The 17,734-nt window shown below is 41.6% G+C and overlaps 1 protein-coding gene and 1 long non-coding RNA gene across 2 annotated transcripts in view; both read right to left on the bottom strand.

Annotated features, from left to right (window-relative positions):
- Positions 1-5,484: 5,484 nt before the first annotated feature.
- LOC149916421 (uncharacterized) lies at positions 5,485-11,599 on the bottom strand. The gene is made up of 3 exons (XR_016470098.1): positions 10,939-11,599; positions 7,901-8,014; positions 5,485-7,079 (listed from the first exon to the last, which is right to left on the bottom strand). It is a non-coding gene; the product is annotated as an uncharacterized LOC149916421 (long non-coding RNA).
- A 113-nt stretch (positions 11,600-11,712) lies between these two features.
- Positions 11,713-17,734, bottom strand: part of CARD19 (caspase recruitment domain family member 19) — a 50,511-nt gene continuing 44,489 nt past the window's right edge. Inside the window, exon 6 of the mRNA XM_090148145.1 lies at positions 11,713-11,887. Coding sequence (XP_090004271.1) covers positions 11,808-11,887 — 80 coding nt within the window. The 3' untranslated portion in view covers positions 11,713-11,807. The remainder of the gene's footprint in view (positions 11,888-17,734) is intronic.

Raw genomic sequence — 17,734 nt, forward strand, 5'->3', positions numbered from 1 at the left:
CTATTTTCATGCCATTAATTTATGTTGAACACATCTTTAATAATGATGGGATACCCTATTAAGGATAAGAAGAGCTGCCAGCAGTTTCCACTGAATGCTGTGCCATTTCCAGAGTACTCCAAATGATTCCAGAAATCAAAGAATGCAATCACTTCTGGGCAAAATCCTTTTTGTACTATTACTACCTAACAGTGGCTTACAAAAAAAAAAACAAAAAAAAAAAAACATGTTTTGAGGGTTCAATTGCCTTGAAGGGGAAGAAAAGAGCTGTATTTTTGCTACATTCTGATCCTAGTCAGCCAAGGCCTGAATCAGGCCAGCTTCCTGATGAGAGCTCATGAATTTGGGCAGTGTGTGGCTGGGGATCCCTTCCATCCTAGCTGTGCTTCTCAGGAATGCTGCAAAGCAAGGGCTACAGACTGCTCATCTGCACTAAAAGATAGAGGAGAAAAGGCCATGTTTGCTGTCTCCAAGCTCTTGCACCATGTGCCTGGGAATGCCTGATTCTGCTCTAGATAATCTTTTGTTAGACAGCCATACTCTGACCAGCAATTCTGTTTTAGAGACTGAGCTCTCCTTTATGCCAGATCTCTGACCCTTGAGAGGCCATGCACAGAGCACACAAGTATAGCCCCATGGCCAAGCATTCCTCTGTATTAGCATCAATTATATCACTTTGCTGCTGGCAGATTCTTGCTCCCCAAACAAAAAGAGAAACAAAAATGGAGAGAGTTTTGATAGCTGTGCTTGTTTGGATGGAGATTAACAGCACAAAAAGGGAAATAGAAAGTTTTTCCATCATAATTCCTGATGTATCAAAGTTAATCGGGCTCCTTTGAGCAGGACAGAATGTATTTAAACAAGGCACTGCAGTAACATAACAGCACATCAGCCACTACAGATGCTGTATTTCCCAGGCAAGAAAGGCCCCATCTAAATTCAGCCAGATATGCCATTTTAAGTATCTAAAAGACTTGAAATTGAATTAGAACAAATTGTGATGCAAGCTTAAAGCAAAGGAATTGCATCCTTGATGCAAACTCAAAATACTATCGGGGCATGCAATCAGTTTGAAGAATTCTGTGATTCTGTGAATTGACTCAGGCTTTCCCGGAAGGGATTCAAACGAAATTGAAGTAGATGTCAAAGGACCCACATGGAACTGAGCTAAGCACCTCTGTGTTCCTCCATGTCCTCTGCAAGCCAAGGCATCACTCCTCACCTGTTCAGCCACACCTAAGCTTGGAGATAGGCTCTGGAGGCCTCAAGGGTATGGTTTCATGAGAAAAGCACATGTTCTCTATTTTTCTGTATATATTAAGAGCTGCACAGTCCTCACTGCTTCTACAGCCTGCCCCTGGGTTTGTGCCAGCCTCAAGAGCCATAATATCTCAGAGACAGAAAACAAAACAATGATTTTGGGAGACAAATCTTTAGGTCTACTTGGAGACATGTAGCTTAGCTATGCAGACATTTACATCTGTATCACTTGTCAAGTAAGAGAAAAAGACAGCTATATTGGATCAGTAGGAAAACAAGCACTTGAGGGGAGGTTATCCATCCACACCCAGCGCTCTGGGTCAGGCTCACGGAGGCAGATAATGCTCCTGCCAAGCTCCATAGTGTTCCAGCCTGTTCTTAAAAGACCTCCAGTGGTGGATATGTCTCACAATGTAGGCCAATGGCCAGAGCCTTAGCAGAGGATGATTCCCTGCATGAACAATGGTCCCTTCTATTATGTTTTGGCAAATGCAGAAAGGAATTTTCTCTATCTCGTAGATCAGGCTAATTCCCTTGCCTGGCCAGGTTCTGTCAGCTGAGCTTTGAAGATACCCAGTAATTTCAGTCCTAGGAGAGCATTATGAGCCGCCTCTTATGAACGCATCATCAAGGACAACACTGTAATGGGTTTTTAAATTGTTTCCCTTAGTCATAGGCTTAAAATAAAAATTAAAAGGAGGCGGAAGAAATAGTACAAGCATTAGACAAATGTAATAGAAATGCTTAGGCACTGTGAAAACCAAGGGAGAACATAATTATAGCCCATGTTTCACAAACTGTGAATCACTGGGGAAGAAAAAATGCTTTACACTTGTATACGATCAGCTGTTCGGCTGAACAGTCTGGGGTTGGTCTCCTTGGATACCTCTGATCCCTGAACTCAGAAGAACAAACTTAAGCAGCAAAGCTGGGTGTGCTGCTAGAACCACAGAGCATGCAGATGGAAAACACTTGCAATCTCAGAGCATGGTGAGAGGAGCAGGCCAGGCACCACAGTACATCATATTTTTAACTACAGGAACGGCTTTAGCCTGAGATATCATTTAGATATCGTGAAGACTGGGAGAAATACTATTATTCCAAACATGCAAGAAATAGCACACGCACAGAAGAGCAGCATGGTTTAGATTTTTAACCCAGCTCCTAACAATGGGAAAGAATGAGCAAAGAGTAATATCAAGTGTTGGAAGATGGAAGTCGAGGTCAGAAGCTTTGAAGCTAAAGCAAACAGCTGTCTGAAAAACTGCCCACATCAGTACTTGTACTTCTGCACAAGTAGCCCCTACCCTGCTGGCTGCAGAGGAAAACCTCAGTGCCATGCTCCTGTCTCGTGTCTCCTTACAAACTGCAGAAAGATGAACACATTCAGTGCATTACTGCAGCCCTTGTGTTTGACCTGCTACCACACATTTCACTAACTCGGCTGCTGCCAGATTGCTTGCTTCTCTGCATGAGTATTTCTATGAAATACTGTCTGATGCAATCTGTTGCAAATTTGCGTCTTGGCCAGAAAGTTATCCTACAAAACTTGCAGTAGGGCTCCATCATACCAGTGGCTGCGAACAATACTTTTTAGGTATGATGAAGACCACACATGTATACCTGTATGCAAATACACAGACCTGAGCAGCCCCAGCTGCACTGAGGGTGCTAAGGCACCACACTGCATGGGACACAGAAATCCCTTGTGGGCTGCATTGCCCACCCCTAAGGAGAGCCTGGAGGATGAAGGAAACTGATGTGCATGAGAATCAGCTACGGAGCTGTGAAAAGATCCTCCCCACTACTGCAGACTAAGATACTAATCAAGTCCTCAGCCCCCCTCAAGGCAGGTTCACAAAGCAGGAAAATGTAGCAGCAACCCCAACATACCCAACCTCCAGGCCACAACTAGTCACAAGGCATGGGCTCCTCCTAAGTCCTTGTGTCAGAAGTCTCCTGGAGGCACAGTTCTGCACAGCAGCTGAGGTCAGTTTTGAGCTAGCTCTGACAAAATAAATTGCCAGATGACCACTTCAAGTTTTGTGTTTTTTGTTTTTTTTTTTTTAAATAAATAAATAAGAAATGATATTAACATTACTTTAATAACTTCATTTGGTTGCACAATAGTCTATTCCCTCCCTAGCTGCATGCCAGACATCACAGAGGTAAGTGATATAAATGCTGAAGCCATCTCTATGGAATTGCCTAGAGATATCTGACTCATGCTGTTCCACGCAGGTAATTTTGTCTTCAACTGCTTTTTTCTTTTTTTATTCATGTAAAGAAGCTTATACATCGATTTCCTAATTAATGCCATTAATATTCTATGTAAATGAAATGCCTTTCTTTCTATGTATTTACATGGGATCTCAGGATGTACTACAGCAAGCAACAGACAACCATTACCAAGGGTATAAAGCACTGCCTGGTGTGCCTGTAGTACATTCAGCATGTGCCAATACATTATCTACATTTCAGATCTTCTATTAAAAGGAGAAAAACTTGCCACAAAGCATACCAAAGATCTACCTGCTTCTTGCTGTCCTGCTGTACAGCTCAGCCAGGATAGACTCAGAACACACAAAACTCACTATCTTAAAAAATATATTCCCACTTACACTTCAAACTGTAGGATTGTTTATGTAGTCAATACTTCCCCTGGCCTGGAGGCTGAAATTCCTGGTTTGAAATTCCAGCTCTAGTAAGGGCAAAAGGTAATGTCAGCTTTGGGATCTTACCACACCTCTTCCCATCACTGAGAAGAGTGAGACAAACAGTGATGACATCCAGTCACTCAGCAGGGCCGTATTCCAGGTGGGTTTACATGGGCACCCACAGCCACATGTACATTGTCTGTATATGCATGCATACAGCATACATATATAAATGTATGCACTGGTTAACTCTCTCAACTGCTGAGATCTGTTAGCTATCAGCAATAACTCAGAAAAGCTGCTCAAATTGCTTAAATTAAGTCACTACCATTTAAGCAGGAGTTACCTTCCAAGATTTTTTGTTATTATACATCACTGTAAGAGCACTGCAGAAGTCTCATGGCATTCCTAGAAAGACATCATTGTGGTGGTAAAACCTTCAAGATGCTGAAACCTGTTCTTCCCTGCGTCCCTCAGGTACCATTATTCCATGTGGAGAATGTTTTTATAATGTAATTGTAACTCTGTGGTGTTACTGTTACTGCATTTTAATAACACGTGTTTAACTATGTAAGATGATGAACATACGTGCTGTGAAAAGCCATGGCACTGTAATCGTATTCAAAGCAACCACCCTCATAAAAAAGGAAGAAACTGGAAACCTGATTTTATGTATGTTAATTACAGTGGGGAAAAACTAATGGCAGGCAACAGAATAGTGCAGCAGTTAAAGCACAACAGTCAGGCAGGGGAAATTACAGATTTCTTTTAAAATTAAAATCAAACACCGGCTCTAGACACAAAATATGCAAATACCCCTACTGAAATTCAGCTTCTTCTCAGAACCAAATCTGCAGGCTCCTCTTTGGAGCACTACTGCAGCAGTCCTTTGTGCTTTTGCCTAGCAACAAGCCTGCTGGTGCCCGTACTCTCAGGAGTGACACTATTACCAAGACAGTCAGATCTCTACATTTTGCTGTGCTTTTTTCTGTTGTTTCATTTATTTATTTTGAGGTGGGGCAATGATGTTTCAAGGTTTCTCCTTGCTTGTTCCACCTGAAACAATGAGTAAGCCAGCAGGCAGTGGGGCTCTATGCAGCTGATGCTCAGGTGTGTTTTTCACCTGCGGCATCACAGCTTGCAGAAGACATTGTAATGGAGGAGTCAATGACCTTGTAAAGGCAGTATCTGCCCTACTAGGCCTCATGCTTTGGGCCTGAGAAGCCCAAACACAATTCATGTAACCTGTAATTTGTTATACCTTTGGGAAAGGTAAACTGTAAGTGGATCCCAGGGTGGATCCTGACTGGGCCTTGGCGTGTTGAGGAGGTAGTGATGCACACAACAGCTTCACCTGAGCAGATGCAGGCCCATGCTGTGCTGCATAAACTCCCTGGGTCAGATCACTCACCAAGCTCTCAAGAGAACATCCTTTAGGAAGAGTTGTTTTCTTGTGAGGAAATCATCTATTAGCTAGAGTGAGCAAAAGGGAGAGCTTCTCTCCACAGAGAGGATCTGCTCTGCACCGTGCACTGAGGGAAAATCTTTTCTGGGCTCCATCCAATTCTGCATGAACACAGGATGCCCGACATCTAAAGATGTAAGATTTGTTTGTGTTCTATACTCTTTTCATTACTGTCTTATTAAAGCAGTTATCTCATTAAGCTGTTTGTTGTCAGGCCTTTTTATTACTGAGGTCCAGAAAGAACCCTGCACTGCCTCTCTTACCTCCTCCCCTCCTGCACAGGACAACAACCAGCACAGTGAGGAACCAACTCCTTCCTGACCTCTTGCTTATGTTTATTCAGCCACTGTACATATTTACCATAAAAAACTGAAGCCAATTTTTAATGCTCTCTCACTGTACAGTTGTATTCACAATTCCATAATCTAATACATGATGTAATCATGTTTACTGGCAAAAGCTGTCTTTTAAATGATGACCAATGCACCTTATGGCTTTAATTTATTTATAGCAATGAACAAAAGCTTTAGATCCAACTCTTGCTCTCATATTGCCAAAGGCCATCATTAAATTTTAATTGACAACTTGAATCTGCCCCAAGAGATATTTCCTCATCCCTTCCACAGACTCACAGGGTCCTGTTCCCTGGACCTGCCTTCTACTCACCCCGAGTTGAGGAGTGCACACGTGAGCATTAGATTTTGGCCAAGCTTAATTCAAACCCTAAGTTCTAGAAGTGATGAGTAATACACCAAACCTATGTCTGATCCAAGGGTCTCACATCTTTATATGATGGATTAGAATACTTGGAGCAGATGTTGTTCATTCCCCATGGGTAGGATTCCCAGCGACGCATTGCACCCCAGTCTGAGCACAGAGAATCCTTCACTTGTTGTCTCTGACAGTCATGAACCTTGTCCTTCAGCAGATGGGTTTTGAAAAGCTCTGCAAGGAGAGGTCTTTACTCATCAGCCAAAGTGACAGCAGAACAAGCCCGCCACTAGAACCAGCTGCAAGGCTTCTAATGTGGGGTGGGACCACTGCGGCTTTCCCCCAGCAGTGGCAAGGAAGAACCTGCAGAGGACAGCACACCACACACCAAAGACTTGGCTCTGTAAATGTCCACCTAGCAGTATGTCCCCAGACCATCACTGCCAGAGCTGCCCATGTGACTTTCAGAACACAGATGGGACTGCACACTGCCACACTGAAGCTCCACGAACCAGTAGTTCTGTTAGAAAACAAATAAAGTTAACAAAAGTGGCTGGTATGATGTTATAATGTATTCTGGTGACTCACATATCCATGTCAGTACAGATCCAGCCATAGACTACAACTGCTGCTTCAGCAGTTGGAGTGTTCTTTTTCCACCCTCTGCACACAATACATGTGCCTTCCATGGCCCATGCCTATTTCAGGATATACACAGGTAATGAAAATTTAATTGTATCAACACCAGCATAGGAAATTATGACGACGCAGTTGTTTACATGATAAATACGATAAATAAATAGGGAAGATTGCAGAGGGCTGTAATATTGCGTCAGGTTGTGCTTATGCACTTCCATTTTTCACCTGAATATTACAATTAGCTTATATTAAAAACTGCAGAGAGAATCCGAGGCACATGCTGGCTGCAAAATTTGAGCTTTTCCCACAGTAAGCATCTTTCTATCTCATGATCCTTTTTCACAGGCCTGTTGATACAAAAAAAAAAAAAAAAACATCACTGATGGTGCTATGAAATAGGTTATGCTGCAAAGTTATAAAATCGTTGCTCTGAAAATGCAGAAGGACCAAAAATATCCAAGCCCTCATGCAGGGCTGTGGCGCAGATTCTGTATACCATGCAAGCACAGATTTGCTGCTTTCATATTAATCTGCAGCTCCCTAATCTTAAAACAGCAAGCACTTTGTAAGGAAGAAAGAATTTTGCCCTCCATGGCGAGCTACCACATGTGCTCAAAGAGCCGTGACGGAAACATTTGCACAGAGCCCACAAAAAGGAATTGTTCACGCTGCACACATAAAGGAACTGTTGAATATGCTCCAGAGGATTAAAGAGTAGTTAAAGCACTGGGGACAGCAAAGAGATCACAGGAAGACAGAGCAGAAAAACATTGCGTGGCAAGGAAGGGTCAAAGACAGATACTCTATTTAAGTAACATCAACCCTATTAAAAAAAAAAAGCAAACAAATGACCAAAAAGCTCCAGATCACATCACCAATGACAAAGCAGATCAATATGGACAATAAATATTTTTTTCCCAATTAAGTTGTAAAGGTAGCTGGGGCAGACGGCTAAAAACAGCCTGGCTGTCCCTGCTGCTGATGTATTTTTTGTTTCTACAAAGGACTACCAGTTAAGGAGAGAATCTCATAGCTACAGACTCTATCAACTAAAAGAGTGACATGCGGAAAACCTAAAATAGGCAAGGATATGAAAGGGTATGGCAAAGGTAATTGGTAAAAGGTAATTCAGGTAAATTACACAGCAGGTAACAAATCATCATCTTACATCTTTTACTGCAGTCTTGGTTGGTTTCGAATGCACTCAGCAAAAGCTCACTGCAGGATTTCCTTCAGCTTCAGCAAGGGTTGGATCAGCTCATGAAAACCTGAGCGTTCTTCCCTGTATCATAAGGATGGACAATATTAGCAAAGTGCTCAGCCGTGCCTCTACTACTTGGAAATCACATTGGTATCAGCTCCATCCCCATGAGTTATTTCACTTTAAAAATCAGCTGTCTCTTTAAAGACTCCTCAGAATAATAGCTTGGTCTCAGTGGGATTGCACTAGCAGGTCCAGGAGTATTTTCTGGCAGGCAGAACACATGGCTATTTTCTGTGTTATAGTATTACCTAGCTAGGATATAAATGTGAGTGGGCGAGATAGTTTATGTTTCTCTCCCTGGTAAGTCTTACTATATGTATTAATGGAATAATATGCAGCCCTGTGCCTGTTTGCTTCTTAAATTACTGGAACCATGAAACTATAGCAAGGTGGGAAATAGTGTTATTAAAATTAGGCATGTATTCACCTACTGAAGGCTTCTTCCTTATCCTGGTTCTTGGTCTTTACAGTGATATGAAGCTGCTTTCCACACCAACTTCATACTGAATTTTATTTGAATAGAAGGGGTCAAGATACCATTAAACTTCTAAAGCAAAGAAGATCATCTCTAAATCTGAACATATGTGTAGAGTGACAGAATACATTTTAATCTTTCTCTCTTTTTAATTAAAATGCTGGCTCCACAGCTGCGTAACAGGAAAGCCTGTTCAAAAGCCTACAATTGCATGCTGCACTCATACTTCAACAGAGTAACCCAAAGTATCCTCGAATCTACTGCCTGCAGTCCTGGTTTACCTTTCATAAGAACCCTTTTGTCCTCTTTGAGTAACTTCTGAAGGCAGGTTTCAACATACTCTCCATTTCTGGCTTTTAACTTCTACTAGAAATGCCAACAGTGGCTTTATTTTCAGCGCAGATACCAGCAGGGACAGGAATCTCAAGGTATCAGATGGCCTCTGCAACAAGCAGTGTATTGTACCTGTTACCCACTGTCCTCCAGAGAGATGGCATGCAGGTCCTGCAGCAGGACAGCCCTCTGCACACTGCTGCACCCCTCATCCTGCATCAGGGCTGTGGCTGCTGCAGGCAGAGCAATGAGGACAGCTCTGCCACATACCCTCACCTCAGTGCTGGCACGCTGTTACTTACAGGAACAGTTTTATGACTTCCTTTGTTTCCAGCTGCTCAAGCAAGGTTTAACTCACAATTCTGCTCCTTCCTCCAATTGCTCAAGAGGTTTAAGAGCTATCTTTATTAAAAGCCTTGAGAAAAGATAAACAACTTGATCACCTTCATCATCCGTTTTTCAGTCCTTCCAAAGAATGAAAGCAGATCAAGAAACTGCAACATACTCTCGGTTAAATTGTGCTGTTTTGGCTTCCTTGGGATACTTGTATATATATTTCAGGTCTTGTGTAACTGTCCTTAATCATAATTTTGATTAGTTTCCTGAATGGAAAGTAATACCATGTACAATGAGGTGCACTACTCAAAAACAAAAGAAATAATTTGGGGATTGGGAAGCTACATATTCAATTTGGGGATTGTTACTACAGCATGGTAATACAAACATGTATTTTCTATCCTGAGCAGCAATGAGACAAAATTCCTCGTTGCACTGTTTGTTAACAGCCTTATGGTGCTTCCAGCTCTTCCCAAGCTAAGGCATATGCACCTCTCTTCCATGTCACCCAATTGTACAGCTCCTTTTAAGTCCACAATAAATGCTTTTTTTTTTTTTTTTTTTTTTTTTTTTTCCTAGATAGGAAGATGGCAGAGCAGCAACAATTAAGTACTTCAGAGCAGTTTCATTTTCAGCATTTTGTATTTATCCTGACAGCAGTTGCTTAGGAAGCTACATATTCAGAGTAATAAATGCTTCGCTTCCCAGATAGCCAGCACCACTGCAGAAGCCTTTGCTGAGCAAACTTGCACATTATCACCAAGGCATTAACCATAATTGCTGACAACAATCTAAATATGCAGACCATACTATAAACTGAGGCTGTAGAACACTGTGGCTGCTTAATGATATAGACAAAGTAAGGATTCCAGATTTCCTTCTCGTCTTCGTGATTAATTTCATCAGGTCACAGATATGAAACAATGCAGCATTTCTAAGCTAACAATATTATTTTTGCCTGCATCCAGAAACTCCTATTTTGTCATTTTTTTTTTCATTTTTAACCATTTCAAACATACTGTTCTGTGGTCTGAGTCTCTGGCAGTCATGCCTTTAAAATGTCCTGAGATTGCCCAGTGTGCTGGTATATCCCATTATTCTTACACGCTACCATTAGAGTCTCTCTTCTGAAATAAAACCCAAGTCCCTACAAGTGCAGCATGCAGCAATATCCAAACCACAGTTGTCTTGAGCCCAGCATTAGAATGTTTCCTGTCTCTCAGTCATTGATTATCTCTTGTTTGCGTACCAATAATCCTGCAGAAAAGAATGCCAGAGAGAAAGATAAATTCACATCTCACCCCTTCTACCTACTTAAGGAGCCAGAAAAATGATTTGGTGGTAAACAAAGAGGAAATCCTCAGAAGGGACTAATGACTTCCCCTTTGACTGTAACCCTTTTACAATCCATCACACTGACTGGTAGATTTAGGGCTTCACAGTTAAACCTGCTGGCAACCAGCTGCACAGCAGACAGGATTCACACACAGTCCTGTAGCAGAGACAGTTCTCACCCAGGGAATTACAGCCTGCCTGCATCAGTGCCTTCAAAGCAGCTTTCCCTGGGACCACAAACCCTGGCACAGGACTGTAAATGAGAACAGCCAGATGTAGCCTGTGTTTAGGCTTGCTAGAAGATTACTTAGAAGCCAGATCATCAAATTACAGAATGGCTGAGATTGTAAGGAACCTTAAAAATCATCGAAATCCAACTCTCTGCCATAGGAAGGGTTGTCAGCTTCTGGAGCAGGCTGCTCAGGGCCCTCCAACCTGGCCTTGAATTCACTAGAAAACTTACACGTTGAAACACTTCATCCTGAAGCACCTGATCCCAAGGCAAATCTGGGGATTCTATGGGCTCCAGTCTTGTCAGCACAAGCTGCATGTGGTGTACGTGGTGAGCAGAGATCTGGATCCAGAGCCCTCAGGGAGACAAAAGGAGTAGCCCTTACTATTCAGGTTCCAGCGTGGGCAGCTCCTGACCTTAGATAGAAACACAGCTATTTATTTTCATCACCAGCTAGACAGAGGTTTTAATATTTTTGGATCTAAATCTCACCTATCTGTGCTCCACTTAAAACACTATTCTGGTTCATTCCTCCACAGCCCAGTATTTCAGTTTGTAGCACTGAACTGATGTTCAGCTCCTTCACAGGAGCAGTGCAAGCATTAAACAGAAATACTTTCAGTGCAGTTTGGCAGATGTCACAAATGCCACAGTAGAAGTTCTCCAGAGTCCCAGGTGACCCAAGCTTAAAAATTAAACCGTGCATCTTAACAGGACAGTTACCCTAAAGTCACATCTCTCATGTGCCTCACAAAGCGTACAAAGCGAACAGATGTGAATGAATTAGAATGAACTCCTTGTAAAAATGTATGTTTTCATATCTGTGAGCTATGTAATTGACATTACGATATTCTTGTTAGCTTTTTATACTTATTTTATGACCTGCTAATGACTTATATATTTATATATTGTAAATCAGGCGAGATTATTCACATCTCATGCAAACATCAAGGTTTAATAGGAATATAAATGTCACACAAGTAAAAATACAAAAGCCAACAGCGGGAAATCTTTGCAAGCATAGGCAGCTAATGAAGTGAAAACACAGTGCCAGTGAAGTGGCTGCACTGGAAATTATTTTTACATACGGCGTCAAACAGTCAGTAGAAGAAACAAAAAGCCAGATGGCGCTGCTTTCGTTGGGCTGCAGGTTGCTGATGGCTTACATGTATGTGCATTCCTGAAAATAGGAACCAAATGAGAAAACGAAAGCGTTAGCAAAGTATTTCTGATGGCCTGCCACAAAAATACCAACACCAAGCTGCGTTTCCATAGACACCAGGAACAGCTTAACTGCAGAGGGGAAAGTGGCTGAAGATCACATGTGCAATGAAAGCATCTGCAAGTTCTGCCAAATGTGCACAGCACTTTCAAGCTTAAGCTGATTTAAAAAAATCAACTTGTGTATCATATTTTATTGCTTCAGTCCAGCCTCATCTTAGGCTGATCATTGACTGCATCTCAAAGCTGCTGAGCACCTTTACGTTAGTTTTAAAAGCAATGCAAAGGGCTTACAGGTTTTCTAAAACATGTGCTCCGGTTCAGCCACAAGTACTGGGCAAGCTAAGTGGTGCTGAGTGACATTCAAGCAAAAGGATCACAGTGAAGATTTCTGGCCTTGAAATGTACATTTGATGTGGAGTTTCCTACTGATACTTTAACCTGTGAGTTGGTAATTAAGGCACAAGAAGAGCAGTCAAATCCTGCAGGCATCATATGAAGTGATACAGAGCTACCTACAGACTTCATGGTTTTCTCCAACCAAAAAAAAAAAAAGAAAATCAAAACTATGCTGCCCAATTCCTAACTTTCCAAAAACCCATCTGTGAACCTGGTAAGAAGAAAGATGTGAGGGTGAAAGGAACATAAACTGTTGTTTGTAAATTGATTTGTCAGAATACCATCATGGCACAGAAGCTATGAATAAAGTCTTAAATACTGAAGATCACGAGCCAGCAGTGTGCTGTGGTAGCAATGCCTGGTCCCATCCTGGACTATATTAATAGGAGTAGCCAGAGATGGTGGGAAATGAACCCCTAAGCACTCTGTGCCTTTAGAAAACTGCTCCCAGAGTTGGGCTCCCAGAGCAGACATCACCAAACCAGTGAGTGTTCAGCACAGTGCCACTGAGGTGGTAAGGGGCCAGAGCAGTCACCCTGCGGGGAAAGGCAGTGTTCAACACTGTTCAACACTGAGGCTTTGAGATCTGGTCCCTCTTTGAGTGAGGTATTAGACAAGAGGACCTCCTGGGGTCTTCCCGCTGTAATTCCATACACAGAGATCTTTCCATTTAACCAGACTATTCTTTTCAGTGATTGATTCTTAATCAGTAGAACTTTCATGGTCTTACTCTTTTCTCATTTACACTATTGTTGACAAGCTGCGTAAGGATGTACAATTCAGATTCACGCCTGTACAAAACCTGGCATTTTAAAGAGATGCATTCTCCACTCCTGTCTATAGAAAACCCGCCGCCCTTTCTAATACAGGAGACTTTCTTTTTCATTACATTAATTGTCCTGTAAAGTAGCACAGACAATGCACCATCTCTGACCTATCACCGAGTACATATTTGGTGAAAAAAGTTAAAACCAACCTTTCAAAGATAAACATCACAGTCATTTTTAAATAATTCTCCATCTATTTAATGTAATAAAATCTATAAAAAGAATTTCAGGATAAGAAGTTTCTGCTGGGAGGTGAGGAGAGAAAACAGGACTCTTGGGAAAGAACGTCAGTAATTCTTATAAAGCACAGATTGTTGCTTCTTGGACCAGGCTGGGGGAGCACAGTCACCTGCAAACACAGTTTGTAAGTCACAGGCTGACCTGCACTGTGAACCCCATGCAGATTTCTTTGGCTTCCAGTTGATTTGTGGCAGTGCCGCTGCTTGGGACTCTCTGTTCAGATGGGACCTGGCCACTTCTGGAGCCCTCCTCATCACCCTCAGTTCCCCCCTGCCATGGCCAGCCAAGGGCACAAGCACCTCAGACCCATACTGCCAGACATAGCCTAGCTGGCATCTGTAAGACAGCTGTGCTAACTGCTAAAACAAATGACACAGAGCACTTTATGTCACGTGCACATCTGTTTGCACAAAGCAGAATAGAGCAGATAAGATGTTTATTTGAGTGTACTGCGAATACAATAAGCTGCACAGAAACATGCCTGAAGGCCTGCAAGCCCAGAGGAAGTCAGCACTACAGTGCAGAAGGGATGTTTATGTAACAGAGGGCATTTGCTGTTCACCAGAGAATGAACTGCCTTTCATTTCTGAATGAATTAGGCAGAGTCCAAAAGAGGATTGTTGATATGCATATCCTGGATCAGATCATTTTCATAAACTTCAGACATCCATATTTTCATGCTAAAGTATTTGTTAGGTTCTTCTGCCTATTTCTAGGTAGGAGCTTACTCATTTCCTCTTGGCATGGGTTCAGTACTGCTTGAAAAATTCTTTCCCCAAAGGTCTGTTTCAAGTACATGAGATTTTTTTAAATAAATAGTTTCACAGATTTTCAATCCAAAATAAACTACTGTGATTGCTAAATCTCATCTTCTGCTTTACGCTGGCAAGAATTTTCCTGTGGATTCATACATCAAGTCCAGAAAGCAACTTCATGTGAATAAGCAAAAAAGCTTGACATAATTCCAGAACCACTGGCTACACGTGAAGGACACCAGCTAGCATCATATGCCTTGCTCTTCAGCCTTTCTCCATTTCTCATAGTAATTCAAAACATTCACAACACTTTCAAAACTCCAGCACTGCCATGACCACCTACGTCTCTTGGCTCTTGGGGGCTGCCAGGCAGGCTCCTACAACTGAAGCTACTCTGGTGCAATTTCAGCAACTTGCAATGTTCTTTGCTTATTATTAAGTGGACCTGAGAGAGGAGGATTCAATAAATCTCCTTACCACTGTTTTACAGAAAGGTCACTGATCACTGGTTGTTGGTTTTTCCTGTTTATAGATTGCTTGTTTACTTGGGGAGAAAATGTTTGCTTACTTTTAAGTGGCAGAGAATTAGTTATCTGCCTACAACACAGAAAGCCTCTCTGTCATGCTAGTATTAGACACCCACAAATGTAAACTCCACTTATATAGATATATATTGCAGAGAAAAGCTGTGCAACAGGTCAAGTCTAAATTATGTATCATGGCTGCTGGACACAAAATAAACCACAGAAGATTAGTTTGCAGTGTCAGTTACATCCTGGATACGTCCAACTGCAGAGAAATAATTCATACAGGCACCATTCAAAATAGAAAACATCACATTTTCGTATACATTATGAAGTTATTTTAGCAGATTGCCTTTCTGGGAGCTAGATGACAGACATAGAAGAAGAGTCTGATTGTAGAGTGATAAATGAAATTTGCAGGGAATTTTGCAGTTCTACTGCAAAACAAGAGATTTGTCAGGCCATGCAAATCTCCTTTGTTTTTCTTCAATTTAATGGGTTTTTTGTTTGTTTGTTTGTTTTTTTAATCCACCCAACTTCATTTTTCTATGAAAATGGAAGGTAGGACAGATCTCTTGTTTGCCTTTACGTGGAGAATATCCGCACTGCATCCTGGCATGCCATTCACAGACGGCATCACGGGAACTCCTTTTGGTCTATCCTGTCCCTGAGCAGATCACTTAAACACAAAGAGCAAGGTGGTGAGATCAGTGGAGCACAAGAAAACAAGTAAGCATATAATCCAGGTGAAAACAGAAAGAAAAAGAGTAAGGCTCTTCCCTAGGCTTGCTAGGAGTCATGCTCTAAGAAGAGATCAGGTACTATGAATAGCTATTTTTTTACAGTTAACTTAAGCTTGTGGGAGAAAGGTTGGCATATTTCATAAACCAAGCATTACATATATTATTTATTTTTAATGTTAATTCTAGAACAATGGATTTTGGAGAGTGTAATGCAGTTTTTGGTGGGGAAATGCAAGTTTTTGGAGGAACAACAGGAAACCAAAAAAGGAAGAAACAGCACAAAATAATGCGCTTTTGCCCCAAATAGTTGCAATGATCTACACAAATCCAACACAAATCCACCCCTTCCCAAACGAAATAAACTAACGACACATCTTTCAAGAGAGAAAGCCTTTTTTTGCTGAGGAGAGCTGATAGAGCACGGAAATCAAATTTCATGAACATAATAAATTTACAAGCCAGTAAAACAAAGCAGGATGTGCTGATGGAGGCGGTTCTATCTGATATCAAACGCTGTTTTTTAAATCACAACCTCTCCATTCAGGTCAGCTAGCTTAGGCTGTCTCATTTCTTCAGTACCAGTGTTTTCCTTACTCCTTTCCCTCGTTTTACTTTGTTGAATGGCTGATCTGTTTTTCTCATAGAGCAATCATGCCAAAAAAACACTTTGTTTACTTAAACTTGTGCTCTAGAGCAGAATTACCACTTTGCAGAGCTACTTGTTTTAATAGTGACCACAGACAATAGGCAGGACTACGTACTTTTTATTCTGGGCTTCCTTTCACCATCTCTATGGACACAAAATAGTACTTGCTCAGGGAAAATGAAGGCCTAACTTGAAAATAAAAAAAATTAAAAATGCCACCTCAAAACCTTGCGATTTTAGCCACAAAATGCTGTTCTCTCTGGTTACGTTTCATTAGTATTCTAGCATCATTTCACACCTGTCACATAGAGCACTTCCGAAACAAAACCAAAACCAAAAAAGTTATTCATGACCTATGGCTCAAGTGCCAAACACAGACTGTAACAACCAAATTGCAAAGATGGAGAACAACGCATCTTTTCTCTCCTGAAAACTGCCATCCAGGTTCCAATGGCTGTGGTTACAGTGGTCCCCAGGACCCTCTCTGCAGCCTCCAGCACTCGCTCTGTGTAACGCTCATCAAAATTCCTGACTCAGACCCATGTGATGACACTTGCAGAGTTCTCATTTTATAATGACTATGCTCAAATCCACACAAATAAGAAAGACCTACCACATAGTTTTGTCATCACATGGCCACAAACTGATCGCTTCACCAGCCAATTAACTTCTGCCAGCAGCTTGAGTCTGCAACTATTTTTCTACGTGGATCACAGCAAAATATGTTGTTGTTATTATTAACCCAGCAGAACTAACCCAAAGGCTGGGTAACAGGAAAAATTGTTTATTGTTAAAAAGTTTATTGTTAAAATTGACACTGAGCTGATGAGCACAACAACATAAAGATGCAATGCAGAATCGACTGTTCCAGACCATACACAAATGCTGGCTCGCAGGTAATTTCACAGACTGAGGCTAAGCTGTTCCTCTGTTTCAGAAGGATTGCACCCATTTCCAGAAAGCTAACAACAGGTTCTGTTTGCATAAATCTCTTTGGTACATAGCCATGCAATACAGATGTGAGATAGGACAGACATCTTCCATTCCAGGATACCTTCCATTCCTAAGTGACACCTCCAGAGAGCAGATCTTTAATTTTTTAGGCTTAATGGCAGAATATTTTCATCAGTGTCAATGAAACATCTACAACTACCAATGGAAATGATAAAAATGCATTTGCCAAGAGCTTTAGAAGATGAAAAAGGGGCAACTGGTAATATCCAGTATCTCTGAAAACATCAATGGACAGTTACAACTGGAAAGGGTTCTAACCAGTTCTTCTTGGCAACTATACCACAGCAACCATGGGCCAAGCATATTCAATGACTTTTAAGTTAACTGATTAAGTGTCTGATTAAGGCCAGCCTAATTGAGTTCACGACCAGTATTCGGGTACTATGGATCCTAAAACTAAGTAATGTGCTTTTTCAAGCACCGGACTCTATAGCAGCTGACATCATGGTGCAGTTTATAGCTTTGCTTCAAAGTGACCCCAGAGTCACCTCTCACTGTGCTTACTCTAACAAAACAATTGTGCCCACCCTGACAAGCTGTACCACCACCCAAACAACTAATAGAGTATTCCCACACACTAGAAATGCTGCGGGTGAGGTTCTACACAGCACTGGATCAAAATCATGCAAGGAATGTTGTTGTTTTTTTTTTCAGAGCT

Source organism: Phasianus colchicus, chromosome 11, assembly GCF_987193195.1.
Source record: "Phasianus colchicus chromosome 11, bPhaCol1.hap1.1, whole genome shotgun sequence".
In the NCBI taxonomy this organism is placed as follows: domain Eukaryota; kingdom Metazoa; phylum Chordata; class Aves; order Galliformes; family Phasianidae; genus Phasianus; species Phasianus colchicus.